This window comes from Patella vulgata, chromosome 4 (assembly GCF_932274485.2).
Source record: "Patella vulgata chromosome 4, xgPatVulg1.2, whole genome shotgun sequence".
Classification (NCBI taxonomy): domain Eukaryota; kingdom Metazoa; phylum Mollusca; class Gastropoda; family Patellidae; genus Patella; species Patella vulgata.
Genome location: NC_065882.2, coordinates 44,454,977 through 44,478,585, shown reverse-complemented (window position 1 = coordinate 44,478,585; position 23,609 = coordinate 44,454,977). Strand labels below are relative to the sequence as shown.

General features: G+C 33.6%; 1 protein-coding gene across 3 annotated transcripts in view; it reads left to right on the top strand.

The window, feature by feature from the left end:
- The window catches only part of LOC126818803 (limbic system-associated membrane protein), an 82,261-nt gene extending 62,232 nt beyond the window's left edge, over positions 1 to 20,029 (top strand). For 2 of the 3 annotated variants that reach the window (XM_050546376.2, XM_050546378.2), the window contains 5 exons: positions 5,885 to 6,046; positions 6,586 to 6,714; positions 12,480 to 12,767; positions 13,502 to 13,696; positions 14,574 to 20,029. In XM_050546376.2, the coding sequence (XP_050402333.1) occupies positions 5,885 to 6,046; positions 6,586 to 6,714; positions 12,480 to 12,767; positions 13,502 to 13,696; positions 14,574 to 14,683 (884 nt within the window). In that variant the 3' untranslated portion in view covers positions 14,684 to 20,029. The remainder of the gene's footprint in view (positions 1 to 5,884; positions 6,047 to 6,585; positions 6,715 to 12,479; positions 12,768 to 13,501; positions 13,697 to 14,573) is intronic. The other variant, XM_050546377.2, reaches the window with a different exon arrangement.
- Positions 20,030 to 23,609: the final 3,580 nt, after the last annotated feature.

Here is a 23,609-nt window from a genome sequence, read left to right as displayed (position 1 = left end):
GTTTATATATAAAACTTAGAAATGCATTATATTTTTCTTTTAGGCGGCCTACTTGGAAGAATAGAGTACTATCGGTATTATTATAATTATAATGACCTTGACGATGCATTTTTAGAGGTCTTTTGTCCACTATATTGAAACTTTATAACTTGAACTAAATACATGTCATAAGTCCAAGAACTTTTGGAAGGGATGACCAAATCTCATAAGGCTGACCTTAAAAATATCTTTGTTTCACCAAACCCGACCCACAATCGAGGAGAAGGGTCGGTAGGTCGGGTTTTTTTCAGATTTTTTTTTTAAGAGCTAATTTGACAGCTTGATAATTTTCCGGGTGCAAACATTCGTCTTCTTTTATTGGCAAACAAATCAATGACATCGGCATCGGGATTTTTCTTGATGCACGACTCGCACACAAATTGCGACAAACTCACGTTTGAAACTCCCTCAACACGTTTTTAACGATCGTGCGGGTTGTGCCTTTATTTTTCTCGAAAACGGATATTGAAAATATCGTCGTCATGTTTAAAACGACGCCCCACAGACATAGAGGCAGGATCATTTCGTGGGAATGGACGTGCTTTCGTCTGCAACCATTTTGTTGAGAAGCGACACCTATGACGCTTTCGTCTTGATCAACCAGTTTCAATAATGAATCAAACCATAGCCATAATAAAGGGAAATAACTCTCGTGATATATTTCAGGTTGACACACAAAATAAAATAAAAAGATCGCGGAAAAGTGCAATAAAATAATTTAAGTCGGGGGTGGTTTTAGTTAGTCGGTCGCGTTAGGCGAAACAAAGATATTTTTAAGGTCAGCCTAAGAAAAAATTATTTTTGACAGGCCCCTTCTACATCATCCAAAATTCAGTTGAAAACAATCAATTTCCCTTTTATTGTCCCCCGCTTTTCAAAGAAAGCAGGGGACTATTAAAATGGGTTTGTCTGTCCGTCATACTTTTTGGGACACAATAACTCTCCTTCTAATTGAGCTAGAATGTTCAAACTTGGTGTTTATTAGATCAATGCCTTGATGGAATTCGAAGATAAGCATTTTCTGCTTAGGGTAAGCAGAGATAAGCAATTTGATTGGTTGATGCTTTGGGACATGATAACTTTAGTTCTGATTAAATGAGAGTGATGTAACTTGATGTATAATTTCATTACATCAATACCTTGACTAAGTTCGATAATGACCATTTTCTGCTCAGGGTAAGCAGAGCGATAAGCAATTTGATTGGTCGAGACTTTGGAACACAATAACTCTCCTTCTAATTGAGGTAGAATATTTAAACTTGATGTAGATGTTCATTAGGTGAATGCCTTGACTGAGCTCAAGCTAAGCAGAGCTAAGCAATTTCATTTGTCGCTGCTTTAGGACAAGATAACTTTGATTCGATCTCATAGAGAGTGATGAAACTTAGTGTATAGTTGAAAATCAATTTGATTGCTTGATACTTTTGAATAAAATAAATGTGTGATAAATTAATATGTGGCATCTATTTTTGGGGGGGACTTCAGCGGGGGACATAAGCCTCGCTGTTGGCTTGTTGATTGACAGATTTTTAAAAAAAAAAAATTTGTAATTTTTGGGGTTTAGTTACTTTTATACTATCTTTTGGTGGACACTTGTCTTGTAAATTTCCATAAATGAATTTAGGTAAATGATATTTGGAATAGAATTGATTTGTGAGTTAATGTCAAAACATTGTCAAACTGAATGTTATTGAATTGATTTATTATGGTGGATTGCTAATTGTTATGTCTATTTTACAATCTGCAACAGTCTACAGGTTAGGCCTACTCTTTCACATTTATTTTGTACAATTAATCTTAAATAGAAATGGTTTTAGATCAACTACATTTATAGACCATCTTGATCTGATCATTAATCTAGATTTAACTACCATCTATAGTATAGAAGAACCAAATCATGTCTTAAGAAAATCACCCTGAAGTGTATGTCAAGTGGGTTATATAGTCACATGATGCCATTGCTTGTAGAGTTAAAACAGACCAGACACACTCATCTCAGATATGATTATCAGAAAATAATTAATAAACAATGATGATGAAGGAGAAAAATATAAGGGAGCAAGTGTGGTAATTCGCTGACTTGTGTTCACTCCTCTGTGTAAATGATTCTATGCCGTATTGATTCACTAAAGGTTGAGCTCCATCAAATATGATTACGTTGTATCATTTTTGTCAAATACTCGTCACAGGAGATGGATGAAATTCATATAAAATTCATTGGAGGAAGGAAGCAGTGATTAATGAAGATTAATATTAGAAATATTGGTGTGATATGAAGAAGACTGAGTCAAGTTCCACACCTTTTCTTTCTGTTAATATTTTATAATCTTGCCAAATACTCATATACATGATAAGAAATCAGTGTGTCTGCTTTTATAGGAATATTAATATTAATGATTACTTTACATGGATAGCCGTCTGGCAAAATCAGAACCTACAATTTTTGAAACAAATAATCTCACTTTAATCAATCTGCACAAAATGGCGAGTAAAAATTGCTTTTCCGAGTCTAAGATTGATAAAATTTGTTTTCTGAAGAGACGGAAAATAGAATTCATCCATGAAAATTCAATTTATCAAATTCAACAATAAATGTTTCTGGGAATTGGATTGATCTGTATGATTGCTTACATTGTAAAAATTCATTTTTGGGTAGTCATTTTCTTATCAGTTTCATTTTATTTTTTCTCAATCAATAATCAGAAGGCGGGGAAAAATATAACTTATCTTATTTGATAAGCCTATCTACTTTTGATTTTAAAAATGATAATCTTAACAGATGAATGAGAAAAACAGAATCGACATTCCTGTTTTAAAGATTTTAAAGATGATTAAGGATTATCTGTACAGAAATTTATTGTTTAAAAGAAATCTGTCTGGTGCATGCAGGACTCCAATAGACACAATATCCAAGTCGTTAATTATTCTGCTTTGAGACTTTAAGCAGCGTTAAGATTGATGTCTGATAAATGACATTAACTCCAATCAGTGATATTCAACTTTAATTTCAATTCATGGCATGGAATGCTGAAAGGACACATTGGAGACACAAAAGAGTCAATTTGGATTCACTCAAATTTATTTCTAGTGTAATAAGGCATGATAGATGACATTAGAACGGGATTTTCACTGGGTGATTATGTGAAGAAATTCATCCTTTAACCTGTTGATCTTTCTTGTAAAGCTGTCTAGTAATTTAGACAGACTAAATCTAAATTTGCACAATTTATCTGAGGTAAAAGTTTGAAAATTTAGGGCAATATAACACATAATATTTTTATTGATGACAAGTAGAATATAAAGTTTATCAACCAATAAATTACATTTGTTCATGTGATCAAGTTGATCTGATCAATTACAATTGTACAATTGTTACAATCAGATGAATTTCCATGTAATTTATAATGGAAATAAATGTTAATTCGAGTTTCATGTTAAATTAAGTAATGCACTCTACATTAAGAATTGATTTTTGAGTTTTCCTGGTATAATGGGTCACAAAACTCAGTACCTCACACACCAAACATTATTGGCAGTGCCTGATTTAGATGAAAAGAGGCCCTAGGCCATTCCAAATATGAGGCCCCTTCCAATCCCCCTCAATCACGACTAGAGGAACAAGAAAGTGTGTTTTAAACACAATTCAGCACAGCCGAGGATGATGGTTGACATTTAAGACTACAGTGTGTGTAAGAAAGGCTTGTGACAATATCAAAAATAGTATGCATCTTGGCGCAAGACCCCCCCAGACCTTGAGGCCGAAGGCTTCAGCCTGCCAAGCCTGTAGGTAAATCTGGCACTGATTATTGTGGTATATGATGATATGACCCCAATATACATGGAACATACAGAATTCATCTCATAATTATCTGACATAATTTTCTTCAAAAAATTAAGAAGTAAAAGTCTTATGTCAAGATTCTAGCTGATCGTCATGTTGTGTATACATCAGACAATGACAAAATTTAGCTGTACTCTGTTCATTTTCTTATGTATGTTGTTGTTCACATATGTTAGGATGACCCATGTACTCACAGAAATACAGTCCACCGCTGATAGTTCGAGACTACCACTGAAGCGTGCACATTCGCCGTGCCGAGACCAACTTACTGACAGTGTGATACTATAAATAGCCATGGCACGTGCAATTCTCTACAAATCTATTAACTATTACAGCCGTAAAAAATTTATTGTTGACGATTTTGAATAGCAGTAAAATTAAGCTTCTTGGTTATTACAGCAGATTTAGAAATTACGTTCGTTTCATTTTTCAAATCGCTTTATCATTAACTGTACCGTTAAGAGCGGCATCTTTTGGTTTAGTACAAATAATATCTCTGAATCACTCGGGTTAGACAGGAACATGATACTAGCAGTAGTTTCATTTAACTTTTACAAGCTTCTTAAAACGATTGTTGAGCTACCTAACGTGCTTATTTCTAAATTCAATTTCTTGTTCTAGCTTTCTGTTATGTTTCGTAAAAAAGTAGTCTTGATTATCCCGACCTGTCAATCAGACGTAGAATGGTCGATAGACTGGTTAAGCGAGACTTATTTCAAAACAAGGGCACGTAACCTATCTTTTACTCAAAAGTGTCTGGATGTTATGGATGACTCTTGGAACCAGTTTTCAGTCTATTATTTATACATGATTAATGGTCATAGCTTATTAAGTACAACATGATTGTTTATTTAGTGACTATAATTGTGTGAAACTGATTTGAGGCTTGGCATATATATACATATTGTGGCGTAATTGTCGAGATATATGGAGATATTTATTTATGGTGGGTCACCCTACATATGTTAAACTTTTGTAGAATTTTTGCTCTTGAAATTAATGATGGCATTATATTGTATTAATTAATATCTTTGGCAAGTTATTAGATTCACAAATATGTAGAGTGTACTTAAATCAACTTAGTGAATGAATGACTGACATACTGGTATATAAAAAAGAGTTATAGAACCAAAACAGCTGGTTCTATATGTCAACAACATGTTACCAGATTATACGTGATTGGAAATTTACCTATTGCATCATTTGGTTTAAGGGACCAATCATATCAGTAATTGCACAGGTTCAGGGTCCTATAAAAGAAATCATGGCAAACTTTTAAGCCAGATTTCATTGAATTCCGGAGAGATTACCATCTGGGTTCCTAGACAGCAGACAAACTCTGGAAGGGAAAAGATGTAACAGTTTCTATCAGCAGACTCATGGGCGTGTCTGGCTGGATGAGGTTTGAGAGAATGGCATTGTTATTCCTGGAAGGACAAACGTCTTAAGAAAACAGTTAGAAGTAAATGCACAACGTGAAGGGGAAGCAAAGGCGACAGGTGATAATACTAGACGATCACAAGGCTACTAAGATATGTAGTAGTAAGAAAAGATGCATGGGTCGTATGTAGGATGTGGCGACCGGATTTGATGGTCCGCTCTCCACGTCTGACAAAAAGGTTGTCCATGGTACTACACATATTGCAAAAATTGGAGATCAATGATTGAAAACAAACTTATTAATAAGGATAAGTCAAAAAGGGATAATATGTCGAACTCAAAGGTGATCATTTTAAAAATAAAATAGTTTTAGACTCTAACTATGGTGTGTGAAGATCAAGTTAATGTCACCCAATTGAGGGCTTTAAAAAGTTTGCATTAATGTATCATTGCCCAGATATGGTACTTTTAATGAAACAAATCCAGATTATGCATTAAATGACCTTTTGGACACATTTAATTTGACTGCAGGCCTTACCAAATCCCTGTCTACTATGCCAGTGGTTTCATATGTAAGGAAATTGACTTCTGCTCAGTAACCTTTGTTGGACTTTTTTTTTTCAGAACCACCACAAATAATCGACTATTTATCTAGTGCTGATGTTATAGTACAGGAAGGGGAAACTGTTAGTTTAGTTTGTAATGTAACAGGTGTACCACCACCAACAGTAACATGGCATCGTATACCAACTGGTCTGAGAGAGGAAGGCGATATAGAAAAAGAAAGTAAGTGAATAATAATATAAATAATAATATTGAATAGTAAATTATCCAGTAAACAATCTGTGAAGACATGGGGTTGATGTGCGGTTAGCACCATGGACTGAAAATGAAAAGAACCTTTGGGCTTTTTCAAGTCTGGTTCTTATTTGTCCGGGGAGGGGGGGGGGGATTTGAAAAGGAAAGTGTCTTGTTAGGATGGCATGAAAGTTATTGGTACAAATGCGTAAAAGGTTCCGTTAGAAGTTGTAATTTGAAGAAGAGTAGACAGAAACACTGCTGTTTAGGCAAAATTCTACATGTAACAATAGAAATGATGTAAGTCTCAAAGTGACCTAAGTATAGTGTTGATGGGACTTAAGGCCTGGTCTGTGTCTACCAGTACGTGGTAACAGTGTTACACATTGTTTATTCAAACTTACTGGGAGAAACCCAGTCAAAATTGAGAGCTGTGCGCTGATTTTATGCAGAGTTATGGTCCTTGTTCGAACGTCTTCGATGTGGGCAAGTACCATTTGCCTGACAAACTACCTTTTATTTTTCAGGAATTGGAATAGAAGGAGAAGTTCTTGTGATACACAATGTCACCAGATACTGTGATGATCTATATGAGTGTTCTGCATCTAATGGGGTTCCACCTTCTGTTAACAAACATATTAGAGTGCTTGTTGAATGTAAGTAAAGCTGATAATAATAATAATAATATATACATTTATATCACAAACAGTTCATGCTAATCTGAATGCTCACAGCACTTTTAGGTCTAGTTAATAGGACAGTTCTTGAGTGAGTGACTGATAATGTTTGAGTCTATTTTAAAAGTTGATATATCAGATTTGGATACTGGGTGGTTTGATATATAATTATGTAACCTGTTTTTTCTTCAGTCAATTGGGCTACCTTTGAATTTGGAGAATTTAGAGATTAGTCGCTGAATCCATAAAGTATTGCTTCCAGTAGATTATGAACAAAATTTTAGATTAATGGAATATGGTTATCCGCCATGTTACTTTACAAAAGCCACACGCACCACCAAACATATTTGTCTCATACCCACAGCTGCTTCCTTTCCAACTTTAATCTGTTGCACAAAACATATCATTATCAGGTTAATAATAACCCTACTGAAAATCAGTGTATCACCATGGTTATTGAGGTATATTCGTTAATATTTTTGCTCTATATATACTCTTCCAAAAAAGTAGGGGATATTCAAAAACAATACAAAACTGCAGAAATGCACTGCTGATTTAATTAGAGGTAACCAGTGTATGTTAATAACAGGCCAATTGCCTACACATGAACATAAACAGTTCATATGGGCGGCTTATCTGACGGCCCCTTTTTACTCGCAAAGAGATACACCGTCAAAAGTGAAAATGGACATTTTTTCGACTTTTGTCTTAATAATGAGTAATTGCTCCACCAATCCTCAGACATTCATTAATTCGTCGTGGCATGCTCCTAATCAACTGTTCAATCACGATTTGGTACAATCTGACCCACTCCTCTTGCAGTGCCACGGCCAATTCTTGCAGTCTCCCGATCAAATTAAACGTAACACACTAAAGCAAAGATACACTAAACAGTAAATCTTATGCAAGAACCAATAGGAATGCTAACCTGGATAGATAAACCAGCACACAGCAGTTTTCATCAACCCTTCCTTGAAGTGTCAAATTTGACAATGAACCCCTCTTACTGTATGGCACTATAGTGTGTCGCATGTGAAGCTCAATGGTTCTGTTGTGGCGATAATTTCTTCATCTGTGAACATACTCTGAAAGCATGTCAAGTGTCCATGACTATTTATCATATCACAACCTGCATAGGTATTTGCATGTCAATATCCCCTACTTTTTTTGAAGAGTATATTACAGAGAAAAATTATTGAAAATAACTCCTTGAAAATCAAGAAAATACTTTTGGGATAAAGTATTACCTCCTTTTACCATTGTTCAATGATAATAAATTATTTCTGCTACATTTGGTCCTATGTTTATTGATATCAGATTCCACACTATGCTACCAGGCATACTTTTTTCCTTTTCTTTTAAAAGATCTGCAACTTGATCCTCCCCATGCTTTCTTCAGCTCCTGGTATTTAGTTAATGGTCTCTATAGTAAAAACTGGAGAATGTTCAGCAGTGGAATGACACATAATCTAATTATAGATAAATTGTCCAGATTGTGTGACTTGATATTCTTTCTAAACAATTAATTCCTGTAAATACTGATGTCAAGCGTTTTGTGTTTCTGTCTTGTTAAAATACTTTAAAATTTTTTGAACCGGGTGTGGGGTTGGGTGATCAATTATTTTGCAATTATGAAGTGTCAATATTTAGGTTCAATTTAGTTTAGTTTGATATTATTGGCTGCATAGATTTGACACTCATCTGCTTATGTTACTTGGTAAGACACTCAGTCTGGATTGGCATATAATTATTCAAAATGCATTTTCAGTTCCACCAAGAAAAAAGAAAGCAATTATTTTAAATAATACCATATTCAAAATACCAGGCGTCACATTTTGCATAAGTATTCATTTCAAGTCCTAAAAATATGAATGACTTCATAAATTAAAATGTATGTATCTGAGCCATGGATTTTTTCAAATTTTATATACATTCTCACTTGAACATGGGGGGGGGGGGGGCGTTGCCTCATGAGGTCTGTCATTGAGTGAAGTGGCATGGTTTCGATGCCCTGGTTTTACATGACAAGGAGTAGGGTCGCTTGTCCAACCTTGTGGGTTTTCTCCGGTTTCCTTCCACTGCTAAAGACCCCAACGCACAAGCAAATTAATGAAATAAAATCGAACCATATGTTAGTCCTGAAATGACCTAGTTTGTGTCGAGTGGACATTAAACTCTCTCTCTCTCTCATTTGAACATTACTGTTAATTTAACTGTACAGACAAATGAAGTAAAATTCTTTTTTATTGACTGACAAAGATCTCTGAAGTACTGGTTCAAGTATATTAAATATTTTCTTGTGAAATGTATTAAACACGTATACATTGTTAAACTGATGATTATTATAATGCACATTAAACAAGCAAAGGAATGGAGTTTCACAGCTCATCAGCAATGTCATTTTGAAACTAACGTGTGGTTCATCTTTCTTCTTTATCCCTGGTATGATACGAGTAATAATAATTTTGCCAGGGTGGTATCATTTCCAAATGAACATCCGATGGACACGCAGCTGAACCTTGATTTTTCGTGTATTTCTGAATGAGTAGGTAATACTTTTGTTTGTCAGCCCCAATTGTATGAGCATTGGCAAGCGCTTGGTTCCTTGCACCAGGGACTCATAAGTGGAATGTCATTGGCTATGTATCTATTTGGTAATCCTTATTCAAACAGAATTTTTCTTTCAACGTAACTCTCTTTGAATGTCACATTTCAACAACCCCAACTGTTAATCGATTGATTTTCTTCTTTACTTATTATTAGGCCAGTTGTGAGAACCTTATTGTATATTATGTGAGCTAACCATTTTAATTGCAAAGTTTAGGTGACTTTTTTTTGCAACTAAAAAGGAGTAACCTACAGAACTTTCAATTTTTTTCTTTACTTATGAGGTCCACTGAGAACTCTGTTGTATACAATGGGTGATAACCATTTTAATTGCAAAAATATCAGTGTTTAGTTCACCTGTTTGTAACTAAGAGGACAGATACAAAATTTATAAAATTGCACAGTAACAGATGCTACAAACTATCTGTATTTTAAAGTGGTTAGAGTGGTTGTTAGAATAGGAACATCTTGATCCTGCATGTTTAACAATAGTAGGAAACTCCTGATTTTATAACAGTTCTAGCTGATTACTCTATTTGTTTTTCACTGATAAAGATCAAGTGTTTTCTCATTACACAGTTAGTCAATTTATGGTTGCTGTCTATTATTGGTAATTGATTAACAGAAATTATGAGATGCCTCTTTGGGAATAAGATAACACGACTTTTGTACAGCTGATAACATTTTGTTCTAGAGAATAGAACAATGGAGCCTTCATAAACCATATATCTAACAAAATATATTTTTATTATTAACATGATTTAGTTATAAAAATTATGGTAAAAGATAAATCATAATCATTTCAAGTAGATAGATTAACTTTGAAAAGTTCATCTTGCAACAGTATTGACAAAACTCTTATGAGAATTAGGCCACATAAGACTATTTACAAACTTCAAGTTAAAAATTCTGACACTTGTTATTACCTCTTTCTGGAACAGAGTGATCTAAGTGTTTTAAACCAAATGAAAAGAGATTATATCTGAATTAAACCAAAATACATTTACTTTTAATCCAAATATACTTTGAAGGTCCAAGTCCAATCTGATAGGAATAATAAGGCATTTTTGGATCTGAAAAGGAAAAAATATGACTTGAAAAAAAGAAAATTTTCATTGGTGACATTGGCTAACTGACCCTGTTTGCAATGTTTTTCAAAATAAGTTTAAAACAAAACTTCATAGTAACCTGGCACTACCTGTAATATAAATCCATTATTTACATAAAATCCACTGTGAAACATTATAGGAATTGGCTAGCAACATGTACACATTTGAAGTTCAAGTATTTCACTTCCACGCTTTTTCACATTGACGGCAACATTGTTGGTAATCAATTTGGATTGCTCTTCATTATCACTCTGAACAACGAATATGAATACAAATTTAGTTGAAAATATTTTAATGACCTAGATATGAATATAAGGAATGGGGTCTGCATAGGAGTTAAGGTTATTATCCCGCGCCGAATGAAGTTAGGGAGGGATATTGAAACAGGGTTCGTCCGTCCGTCCATCCGGTCTGATTTCGTTTCCGGAGCATATCTCATAAATCGTTCAAGATATCTTTCTGAAACTTTGCACACATATCAACCTATTACAGTAGTTGTGCCTTTTGCTATTTAGGAATTTCTGGGATTTATATTTTTTTGTGTTTCCATGGAAACAAATTTGACTTAGTTTTTGGTGTATAATTTTGTTTCCGGAGCATATCTCATAAACCATTCAAGATATCTTTTTGAAACTTTGTACAGACATCTACCCATTACAGTAGTTGTGCCTTTTGCTATTTAGGAATTTCTGAGATTTATATTTTTTGTGTTTCCATTTCCATGGAAACAAAAATGACTTAGTTTTTGGTGTACAATTTTGTTTCCAGAGCATATCTGATAAACTGTTCAAGATATCTTTCTAAAACTTTGCACACACATCAACCTATTACAGTAGTTGTTCCTTTAGCTATTTAGGAATTTTTGGGATTTATATTTTTTGTGTTTCCATGGAAACAAATTTGACTTAGTTTTTGGTGTATAATTTTGTTTCCGGAGCATATCTCATAAACCATTCAAGATATCTTTTTGAAACTTTGTATAGACATCTACCCATTACAGTAGTTGTGCCTTTTGCTATTTAGGAATTTATGGGATTGATATTTTGTGTGTTTCCATGGAAACAAATTAGACTTAGTTTTTGGTGTACAATTTTGTTTCCGGAGCATATCTCATAAACCATTCAAGATATTTTTCTGAAACTTTGTACACACATCAACCTATTACATTAGTTGTGCCTTATGCTATTTAGGAATTTCTGGAAACACATAAAATTATCAAATCTGAGAAATTCAAAATAAGAGGATGCAGAACTTACATTATGTGCACCTGTAATACCAATTTTTTTTCAGTTATAGTATATGATTCACTCATTATTTACTTTACGAAAGACTAACATGATCTTCATATTGTATTTTGTTAAGTTCACTTTTTTGTACATTTGTTACTTGAATATCTATATTTTGCCGCTTCATTGTTATGCTTTCATAAACCATTTTCTCATCAGTTTCTGGACATTCCTAAAGGAGAAGAGATGTTTGTAGTAAATCATTTACTCATAAAACTCATTTAAATACACATTCGACTATTCATCATTAATTTTAAAAACCTTGCTTGTATACATGTACATTTATTACTGTTACAGAGAGGAAGAAAGATGAATAAATGTGAGGATTGTACTAAATCATTTACATGCCAGTGTAAATGTCTGCAGTACAATCGTAATGATACATTGCATAAATTATAGGATATATGATTCCTGTTCTAGGTTATTTGGGTATTGGCAAATGTACTATTCTTTCATTGATTGGCTAAAAAATTTGTAACAATACAAACAGCTACATGTATACATTACCAATAGCATAAAGAAGTTATTTTTCCTTATTTCTTCCAAACAAGTGCAAGGGCGCCGTATGTTGATGACTAGTCATCTTGTTTTCAGTTCAGATTGGCATGAAACGTGTTTAGTAAATGGCAAATATGTTACAGTAGTTGTATATAATGATAAAATTTTAATCAGGTGTTGTCTTTAGGTAAAGTGCAAGTTTAAATGATAAGTTGAATAATTTATCAATTCTCCTATTTTGTAGTTCCTCCAGAAATCCGATTACCTAACAGAAAGATCGGCCAGGCAAAGGGAAAAGAGACCATCTTGGAATGTGTTATATCAGGTTATCCGCAGGGTGTAAATATATGGCGTAGAAATGGAGAAGAGATACAAAATAGTATGAAATATCGTATAGAGATTTATGATGAAGGAGAGAATACTGTGACATTAAGTTTACGTATTAGATCCATTGATAAAGATGATTATGGGGAATATGAGTGCGTGGCTAATAATGTGTTAGGAAGTGACTATGAGTTTATGACACTCCATGGTAAGATTAAATTAATTAAAAGTTAATTTTTTTTAAAAATATTTCTGACCATTACTTCTGATATTGTTTTCATAAAAACGATGAGCATGATTGTTGTCTTAAACAGGCATTATGTAAGAGCTAAATCTGCCTATTGCAGGTCTTTCTTTGGGCCTTACATGTTATATAAATTATTAGACATTTATTAACATGACAACTCTCGATGCCATTGGATGGCTCTGATTTTAAGTAGATTAGAACGGTTCGGCCATTTAATGATTTAATTAAAAAAATGGAGACGCGAGTGGCGAGTTGAAGACTTAAATGACCAGTATGGTGGATACGGTCAATGCACACATCTCATCAAAACTACAACTATTGATAACTTCTCTCAAAATATAGTAATTTGAATGAAATTTTCTTTATATTCATTTTGCATTATCTATTTTTGAAATATAGCAAGAACAGCCAGCTCTTTATATCAATCTTACATAATGCCCCTTTATGTCTCGATACTTCTGATCACATTTTCTTTGATGGCCGTCATATTTTTTGGACAAAGTTTAAGGTTAAAAGTTTAGATTCCATTGAACATGTCAGAGTGTCTGTTAGTTATGTGAATTCCTGAAAGAAGAAGAGGTATTAGTCTAGTGTTCAAAAAAGAGCAAGCATACACTATCTCGTGCACTAAGCAGTCATTATATATAGCTAAATGGAGTAGTTAACCTAAAAAATAAATTAATTCTGTTATCTAGAGTATCCTTTATTTGTATCAACAACGACATCGACAACTACACCTACATATACCAAGTTGGTGGCACCTAGTAAAATGTATCCTGAACCCCGACCTGTATATGTTCCTCGTACAGAAGTGAATCCTTTACCACCATATGAAGTAGATGCAGGTCGTAATGGTGGTAGACCACGTTATAACCACAGACCAGGTAATGGTAAATACATATTGATTTTTATTTTTATTTTTAAAAAGGAAATCAGGACTAGGTCTTTTAAGTGGTCAAAAGCAGAAGGTCAGTTTTATTTGACTATGATCTATTGTATTCAATTCAATCCCAGTCTTTGGCCTGTTAAAATTAATTGTTTTTTGAGATATTGGCATCTGAAAAGCTGTTTTGAAATTAAGCTATCTAATTTCATGTAGATGATAGTTTTAGTTCATTTTAGATGATAGTTTTAGTCCATTTTTTATGCTGGTCACTCCAGTAACATCTGCAGACATGTTTAAAGGAGCCCAACCGCTTTGAATTAAGTGCTTAATTAGGTGGATCTGATTGGTATTTGGATCAAATCGTGATTAAAAATATTAATTCAGTTTGTTTACTTTCATTTTTGGCATAAAAAAAGAGTTAGTCCTGTGATACCCATAATAAAACACATTATTATTATTTTTTACATTTTTGTATCATTTTCATGGACTCAGCTAATACTGCTTGCCACTTTGACATCATTATATATTAGTGCTGTAATTCAACGTCAAACCCCAAATAAGCAGTACCCCTTACTGAATGACTAATGGTTGTGGGAACATTCCATATAAGTACTTATAGAACAACTTGACAATTGTAAAAATACAATAAAAATGCAGGATTTCTCATTGACCTGTTATTGGGCAAGTATAAGTATGGGACAAGATGTCAAAATGACTTGTGTGCTAAATCAGCACAGACATTGAAATATGGTGAATTTGATATTGGCATTGATAGATTGTTTATTTTATATTATTATTCATTGTTTCTTAATATCCAGTTCATTATTAGAAGCATCAGATTTCTGGAGAAAATAATAATCATAACTTTTTTGTCCTTCCAGGTTCAAGTGGTCAAGTTTTTGACGACAAAAACAATTCTGCTCAAATACACATAAACATCTTTATGATTGGACTATTTCTCACTGTATCATTTTTGTGTACAAGAAGCTGATTGGATTATACTTTCAAATTGAAAATCATGTCAAGAAAAATAATTTAAAGAAGTGTGTTTCAATTATTGAAATAATTTGAAGTTATCTGTCGTAGCAAATTATTTGGATACAAAAACATCTGGTTTCGTCTTGCAACTGTGACAAATACTTAAAAGTATTGTGTTTTAAGAACAAAGTTTTTGTTCAAAGGAGAATACAAATTGATGCTGAAATTAATATTTTTATTTGGTGTCTGTTGTTGAAGGATGGCTAGAAACTTTGTTCTTATCTTGTGCCCTGAGTACTGGTAATCAATTCCAGACTCAATCTGCTTGCAAAGCTGCAGTATTTTACATTTACAAAAAACTTTTTCTTCATCATATGGTGCGAGAATATATGTACACCAAGTTTCAGGATAAAATGTAATTGATAATAATAATTGAACAAGACCAGTCATATCTTATCTTCACTTACAGGTGGTAAGAAGACTTAAATATCATCTAAACAATATTGCTGTGTCATCATATATGAATATATATATAAATATATCTTAAATCAAAACTTAAAGGATCAGTGCAACAATTAAGTGTCAGAGCATTTACTTAACCCCTATCGGTGTCAAGTTTTTAAAAAATTTTAACCTTACAGTGCCATTTGTTACATTTAACTCAGTGACGTGACTAACCTTGTCAATAGTCAATTAATATAAGAGGCTTATTAGTAAAATGATAGGTAGCCAAAGTGTATGTTTGTCTCCTTTTTCCGTCTTCATTAGCTCACTTGGTGCAGAAAAGTACATTTCATTTCATATGTTTGTTTCTTTACAAGAGATTGCATTAATTGCTGTCGATGCCTTAATCTGAATGTCACATTACAATGTACACAGATAATTATGTCAACATTTGAAAAATTGAGTTGACTCAATTCACAGAATTGTGACAAATATTTATTTAAATTTTAATGTTAGGCTGTAGAAATCAAGTTCATGTACAACATATCTCTTTATAGTTTTATTGAAACAAACATACTAGAAACTGGAAGATGACAGCAATCATGCCTGGCACTCTTGATGTTGTGTTAAAACATTCATGGCACTGAAATGGTTAATAGCAGAAAGAAGTTAGTAGTAATCAAGTACCAACAGTACTATTTACATATCAACAGTGTGAGATTAAGCAATGATCAATGGCAGTGTTTTCATTTTGAAAAAGTGTCAGTGTTCAAATCTCACAATGATGAACTTAAATGTAGACCTAAAGCGGGGCTTATGTATACTTTACAGCAACTGGCTTCAACTGAATGCAACTGAAAAAGATCGACCTGAGCACCTCTTACAACTCGAAGCAACAATTTCAGTCAGTTGAAGCCAGTTGCCCATGTTTAACTTTTGGCAACTCGCTTCAACTAGCGGCAACTAGTCGACATGAGCACTCTTACAAAACTTTGGTTAGGTGGAAATAACATTATGTAATACATTATGTAATATATATGAGAGAGAGAGAGAGAGAGAGAGAGAGAGAGAGAGAGAGAGAGGAGAACCTCGAGAAAACCTTACTCCTTGTCATGTACAAGCAGGGAATCGAAATCACGGCACTTGACTCAATGACAGACCTTATGATGCAACATGCATGCTTAACCATTCGGCCACCTCATGTGATTCATGTGACTTTATAAATAGGCAATATGGAAGCCAACGAAAACATCCACCTTTCAAATGTTGATGATGTCGACAATGTTGTAGTAATAGAAATGTGGCAAGACGGACCATGCCTTCTGGTTGTGTCTTCTAAGGTATTTGCCATTTTGTTGATCAGTGATGAATAAATTAAATGAATTCAGTTGCCCCCTGTTCTTGATTTGATCAAGCACATTTGCAACTGGTTGAAAGTAGTTGCTCCCAGTTCAATTACAAAGTTGATTAAGTTTCAAGTTTTTGCTGATGTTGTCACTGTAAAATATGTTTCATTAACCAAAAACACAATTGTAAACACTTAAAAACTGTATAGACACGAGCCTTTAATTTGTAAAATAATGTTATTGGGAATGCCCATGTATAAATTATTGTCACAGCTAGTATTGCACACAACAATATTCAGCTTATATAGAAAATACTATTGGTGACATGATATATTATTGTGTCATATATAATGTGCTAAATAGTGTTTTTGTGTATATTCCTCACTTGTTATTAGACATATTTTATTCACATCATTCAAATATAACAGACATCCATTTGATAAAGTCTATAAAGCCTTGATTATTCTCAACTCGTACAAATAGTAATCTGTTACATTTGAAACTAACTTTCACCATTTTAATTTAATCATGTGATAGCACCATAATCTAGTTGAGTTGCTGGTTGCGCATGATTTTAAGAATCACATTGAATTGTTAGGTGACATATGCCCGCCTTTAGTGTACATGTATATCAAAATTATTTATTTTAAGTTTAATGCACACAGAACTATTCGTCGGTAGGCAGACGAAGTGACTTATCTTCATACCATACCTATTGACGATAAGTCACTTCGTCTGCCTACCGACGTATTGGCAAGACAAATACACATGAAATGGATACTTAGAGATGAAAATAACTGTTTTTGTATTGAATGTGTATATTACTGTATATTGATTTAAATATTCCCTTATATTGATATTTTAAAATAATCTTGGCATAAAATGTTTAAATACACAGTTTTAACAGCTTATGTTGCTGACATGCTACATTTATCAATTTTATTTGTAATATGTATAAATTTTATCTAAAAGTTGTAAGTATTGTGGACAGGTGACCCAAAGCTTGCCATATATTTATTAGGTTAATTTTTTCCATATCTCATTGCTACAACATGTACATGTATAGCACTATATTAGAATCCTAAGAAATATATCAGACCCATATAATTCTAAGAAATATACCAGACCCTTAGAGTTCCATCAGAACCATCATCATTTGTGCTTGATAACGATAAGAGAATACTTGTCGAAACGTCGTGCTATACTTATAAACCAGTGATTGTATTTCCATATAAACTGTGTTGTGTTTTTAATGTGTTCAATCGCTAAATGCCACTCAAGGATTATATTTATATTTATTTTGAGAAGACATTTTGTATCATTTTGATCACAACTGAAAAATTCTGAGCAAACGATTTCTGTTGAAGCCAGGATTAAGAAAAATCAAATGTTCTTCCACCATTCAGCATTTTTGTGTCATTTGTTAATGATAGTGTTACTGTTTTTGTTCACAGATATGAAAGAATTAGATTTGTAAGAATTAGATGTGTAAGGATTATGAAAGTTTTACATGTGTATAATAACTATGTCTTATCGTAAGATGATTCTGAATGTAAAAATGAAGTAAGCTAGGCAACAGTGGCATAATCAGCTGTGGTTCATAACTAGCATGCATTTTAAGGCAAACCACGACACTATTATTACTATTAAAATATATTGAAGAAACAAAAACCTTCTGGAAACAATGACTTGAAAAATATATATATATATATATGTACTTTAGTTGTATGTAAGTTCTAGTGTAATTCAGCACTAATTTTTGACCAATATTAAAGAATGTGTAAAGTCTCAGGGAAAATAAGGTCTTAGGATAGAATTTTCTATAATGATTGACATCTGAAATGAATCTTTTATTTGATGTGACCTACCTATTCAAGCATGTGAGAAAAGACTATTTCCCTTAGAAATGACTTTAAATAGCATCTAGCATCCCAGCCACACCTTCTGTCAGTTATACAAAATCAAATGTCATGATTTCAACAAGATCAGGACAGTAAATCTCACCACTGCACAACAGAGGTACAGGCAATACCTGGGTATGGTAAAGTGAGAACTTCAAATGGACCCCCCCCCCCCACACACACACACACACACACAAAAACAAAAACAAAACAAAACAAAACAAAACAACCTAGTGGTTTATTTCTTTTTTTGGGGGGGTGGGGGTGTACATTAAGTGTGTCAAATATATATTATAAAATCTTCCAACATTTAGAATTACTGTTAATCTCGCAGGGTTTGGTTGTTTTTGATATTGTGTATATATTGGAATTTATGCTATATATGGTTAACAATAATTAGTGTTAATAAGTTAATTGTTATTGTTTTAGTTACAGCATTCCTGTTGATAATTTTGTAATGTTTCTCATGTTGATTACTCATTAGTTATATTTAGCATATATATAAATTGTTTCTAGTGTCATAAAATAGCTCACCCATATAAAAACATATTGCAGTGTACAATATATAAGTATTTTTACAGCTTGTGTGTGTGTAAATATCTATGGACTTCGTTTCCTAAAAATCTTGCATTTACTCACATGATGGGACTCATCCATTATTAATTTTTTTTTTTTATCAGAAGTTTACGAATCAAAATTGAAAATATTGATATTTTCTAGACTCGTTATATTTTCCAATGACATTTAAGAAGTATCAGATTTTTCTGTGTAACAGACCCTAATTTCCTTGGTATTTCTAATTGATAAGTTGCTATGGAAATGCGGCAATGGACCGAGAACTTACAGGAAGTATTTAAAGATAATAAAAGACTGTAGAGCACTTTATAATAACAAGTGTGGATGCGAAATAACAGGTTGTAATTCTATCAGCTGGTTGCTGCCAAATTGCAGACATACAGCGCATTATAGCTGTTGATCTCTCCATGAAAATAAGAGAGGATATTGAAAACAAAGTCACTTAATGGTATAAAGTGGGCTTTGGGGGGGGGGGGTCAAACCTCATTGATCCAGCTTAAAAAATACCATTGATATCTATTTTTTAAATTAATTTGCAATCTAAAAAACAATTTTCTTGGTGACAATACTGGTAATAGTTTTGTCAGTATAGAACTTCCTTGGGGATGGTGCCAGTTTCTCCTACATTTTTTTTTTTTTTTTGAAATGGGAATTGAAAAAGTAATATTTTCCTCAATACATTAGGCCTACCTGTGGCTCCTCATTCTATAAAAGAATTGATATTTACTCTATTTGAAATTTGTGTTAGTTTCATCTTGCTTCATTTTAGAATGGGTATGAAAATGTCAAAATATTTTCCTGGATGCAGTGTATATCATTTCAGTAGAGATTTCTGTTTATTTTACAATACCCAATGTAATGTAAACTTGAATAAAAAATAAAAATGTTTTCAACAATATTTGTGTGATGTAAACTTTCCCTTAGTTAGGGCATGTAAATATATTGCAGAAATGATGCTATTTAGCTTTTGTTTTTATATTTCTAATTGTAAACTGTTAATCACAAACCAAATGTACTTTCTGATAATTATACTGTTTGTTAAATGTTTCATTATAAAATCAGAAATAGAAATAAATATTATATAAAAATAAATTATTATTTAATTGACTTCTCTTTTGTTGAATTCCAGAGTAAGATAAAATTAATTCAGTGACGTGTTGTCTGTAAATGTACATGGACTAGACACTACATCCATGTAAAATAGTCCTTTATAGTGGTTCATACCGACAAGTGCCTTTAAAGTATTGCAAAAAGTGGCAGACAAGTCTCAAGAAAGATATAGCCTGGATGGTTCGGATACTTTGGGGTTTTTTCACATTTTTGCAACTAATAATGCACTTGTCTCTGAACTTAAGACTGGAAAATAGACTTTACTTTATTGGCTATATTCAATCAGTGATGCAGCTGTGTAGCTATAAAAGTCTTTGTGTTGGACCAATTTTTGGGGGGTTAGTAAAATGTCCGGATTTATCCCATTAGCTGGGAGACACTGGTCACCCCTGGGGGGATACTTTGGACAAATGGAGGAGGATTGGACAAAAGCAAATTGAAAATATTTCTTTCACAGTTTAGTTCTATTTCTTCAAAAAGTTCTGTTAGCAATAAAGTTAACACAGTAGTGATAAATTTAAAGCTGAATGTCATCTAACTGAGACATATTTTTAACATAGCTGGACGAAAAATAAATGAACCGATTCAAAAAGGAATTAACTGATAATTATAAAGCCTTAAAGCTTCTTGCTATTCTCTAGGTATGACATCAATCCATAATTTACATCGAAAGAGCTAACGATTGTTTATTCCCGCAAATGACGTACCAAATTTGTAGTAATAACTCATCCCCTTGTTGCTACTGGATAAGGGTTTCGGAATAATTGACAGAATTTGATTTAATGGAAGTAAAGCAGTACCCATAATTTCAGTAAACTTATTAGACCCGCAACTGCCAGTCATCATTCTTTTTTTTTTTTTTTTATCAAATCTGACTCTTGGAATTATTGAACAGTTTGATCCGAACACTTGTGGGGTAATTCCGGACAGTGTCCGGATGTACCCCAAACCCATAATTCTGTTATAAGTCGCCATTATGTTTATTTACAATTAAAATATGATAAATTTTCAATCTATTTCAATTAATTACCGAAGGAAGAAAGGTGACAGCCTACCCCTAACAGAAACTTGTTAATTTAAGCATTTAACTTTAGAAATTTTTTACATCAACTTTGTCAAAAATAGAAAAAAGCTTATCTGCATCTACATTTGAACGTTTATCTCTGCCATGTTACATGTTACAAGATGAGATCTTTAGTATTATTATAACCAATCAGAAAACGGATAGGATTGTAAAGATTAAAGCTATGGGGGGTGTCCGGACCATCCCACCGTCCGAACCATCCCCGCTCTCCCCCATATCATATCCAAAATTTAAATGTCGGTGATTAGTAGGACCGGGTATGGCCGAACTGCTCCATAACTGGTATGTGTGTGTGTTCTTAATTATTTCCTCAACAGATATTGGTTGAGTCAATTCTGTTCAGACTGGAAATTAGACGTCAACACAGACAAATCAAAAATAATTCATTTCTCAAATAAATAAGAACAAAATTAATAAAAGGTTCCATATTGGAATTCCTAACATGGAAAATGTAAATACGTATGTGTATCTGTATCTGGGTGTATGTATATCCAATAACAGGCCATGTCAGACTTAGGGAAAAGAGCGATAAAAGCTTGGTGTATCAGAAATAAGGTATGCTCGTCTGGCTATATATATTCCTAATGACGTCTTGTTCAAGGGGTCCAAAGCCCCCTCCCCCCTCCACACCCCCACCCCTCCACCGCTCATATTATGAACTTTGATTTTGAATCTTCTGATGAAGACTAAGAATAAACTAATATCTAAACATGTCTCTAATTTACTGTGTATTTTATGTACATTTCCTGATCTCTTGAAATGTACCATTATAATTTGATATTATTATTTGGAATGACGAAATTGGTACTGAACGAAAAAGCAATCTGATTATAATACAGATGTATATTTCGTTTCGTGTTTTTATACTTTCGATGGCCTACACTACATGACGATGTGACTAGTTGTACTGGGAGAAAACGTCATGGGTTATACGAGCGGCTTTTGACCCAGTTCCGTGCAGAACATGCCAAGAACTCGCCGTAACAGACCGTTTCATTGGCTAATTCCTCACATCAACTAGACCGCCTGTTATATACTCTTCAAAAAATGTAGGGATATTGAAATGCAAATACCTATGCAGGTTGCGATATGATAAATAGTCATGGACATTTGACATGCTTTGAGAGTATGTTCACAGATGAAGAACTTATCGCCCAAACAGACCCACTGAGATGCACATGCACATGGGAGGGGTTCATTGTCAAATTTGACACTTCAACGAAGGGTTGATGAAAACTGCCGCGTGCTGGTTTATCTGTCCATGTTTGCTTTCCTGTCGGTTCTTGCATAAGATTTTCTGTTTAGCGTATCTTTGCTTTAGTGTGTTACGTTTAATTTGATTGGGAGACGTGTTCGTCGACCTCAACGTCAACCGACAACACTGCAAGAATTGGCTGTGGCACTGCAAGAGGAGTGGGTCAGATTTCTCCAAATCGTGATTGGACGGTTGATTAGGAGGATACCACGACGAATTGCTAAATGTTTGAGAATTGGTAGAGCAATTACTCATTATTAAGACACAAATCCAAAACGTCCATTTTCACTTTTGACGGTGTATCTCTTTGCGAGTGAAATGGGGCCGTCAGATAAGCAATTGTGTAGGCAATTGGCCTGTTATTAAAATACACTGGTTACCTCTAATAAAAAAGCAGTGCATTTCCGCAGTTTTGTATTGTTTCTGAATATCCCCTGCTTTTTTGAAGAGTATATAACAAGCACGTGAACACGATAGAGATTAGATTTCTTGAAGAATGCTAGATCCTCATATAATTCATTAAACAACCAAGTTTTCCTTTCGAATAATTTGCTCTTGAGGCATAGATGCTGCTTGGGCGTATCTCCAAACTTGGTGTGGCTATCGTTCAAATTTCTTTTGAATCATTAGTGTCATAAGCAGAGGAACCCTATTTATTTTCGGCGGAACATTGAACCTTACTGATTTGCAGCGCTCCCTGGCGTTTTGTTATGGCGTTATTCCTATTTTCCTGTAAACCTTGTGAACGCGTTAGAGCCCAGAGTTTTTCAAGATTTTTGATTTAAAATCTACTCCGAAGCATTTGTGCCACAAGACAATAAACTCTGTGTCTAGCTTTATTTTAAAACAAAATATGGTCCGAAAACCATGCAAAAAATGACATTTTCTATTAAACGTCGCCCAAACATTAAATTGAAATAATTTAACAAGCATGTCTGTAATTCAAAGCTTCACACATTAAAGCTAACGTGGTAGGGTTTTGAATCTCAAATTTGGCGTGAAGTATTTGGGCCATAAGACGATGAACCCTATCGATTTTAATCATATTTCAAATTTAGTGTAAATCATGGCCACCCTATCGATGGTCCGTTTATTCTTTCATTAGTTAGCATTTTTCCTTTGTAACAAATGTTGGAGTATTTTTTTTTTTAAATTTTGTGCGAAATATTGGGCCAAAGAGGGTAACCTTCGAACAGTTGTTTGCGCTGTACTGAAAATCGAAA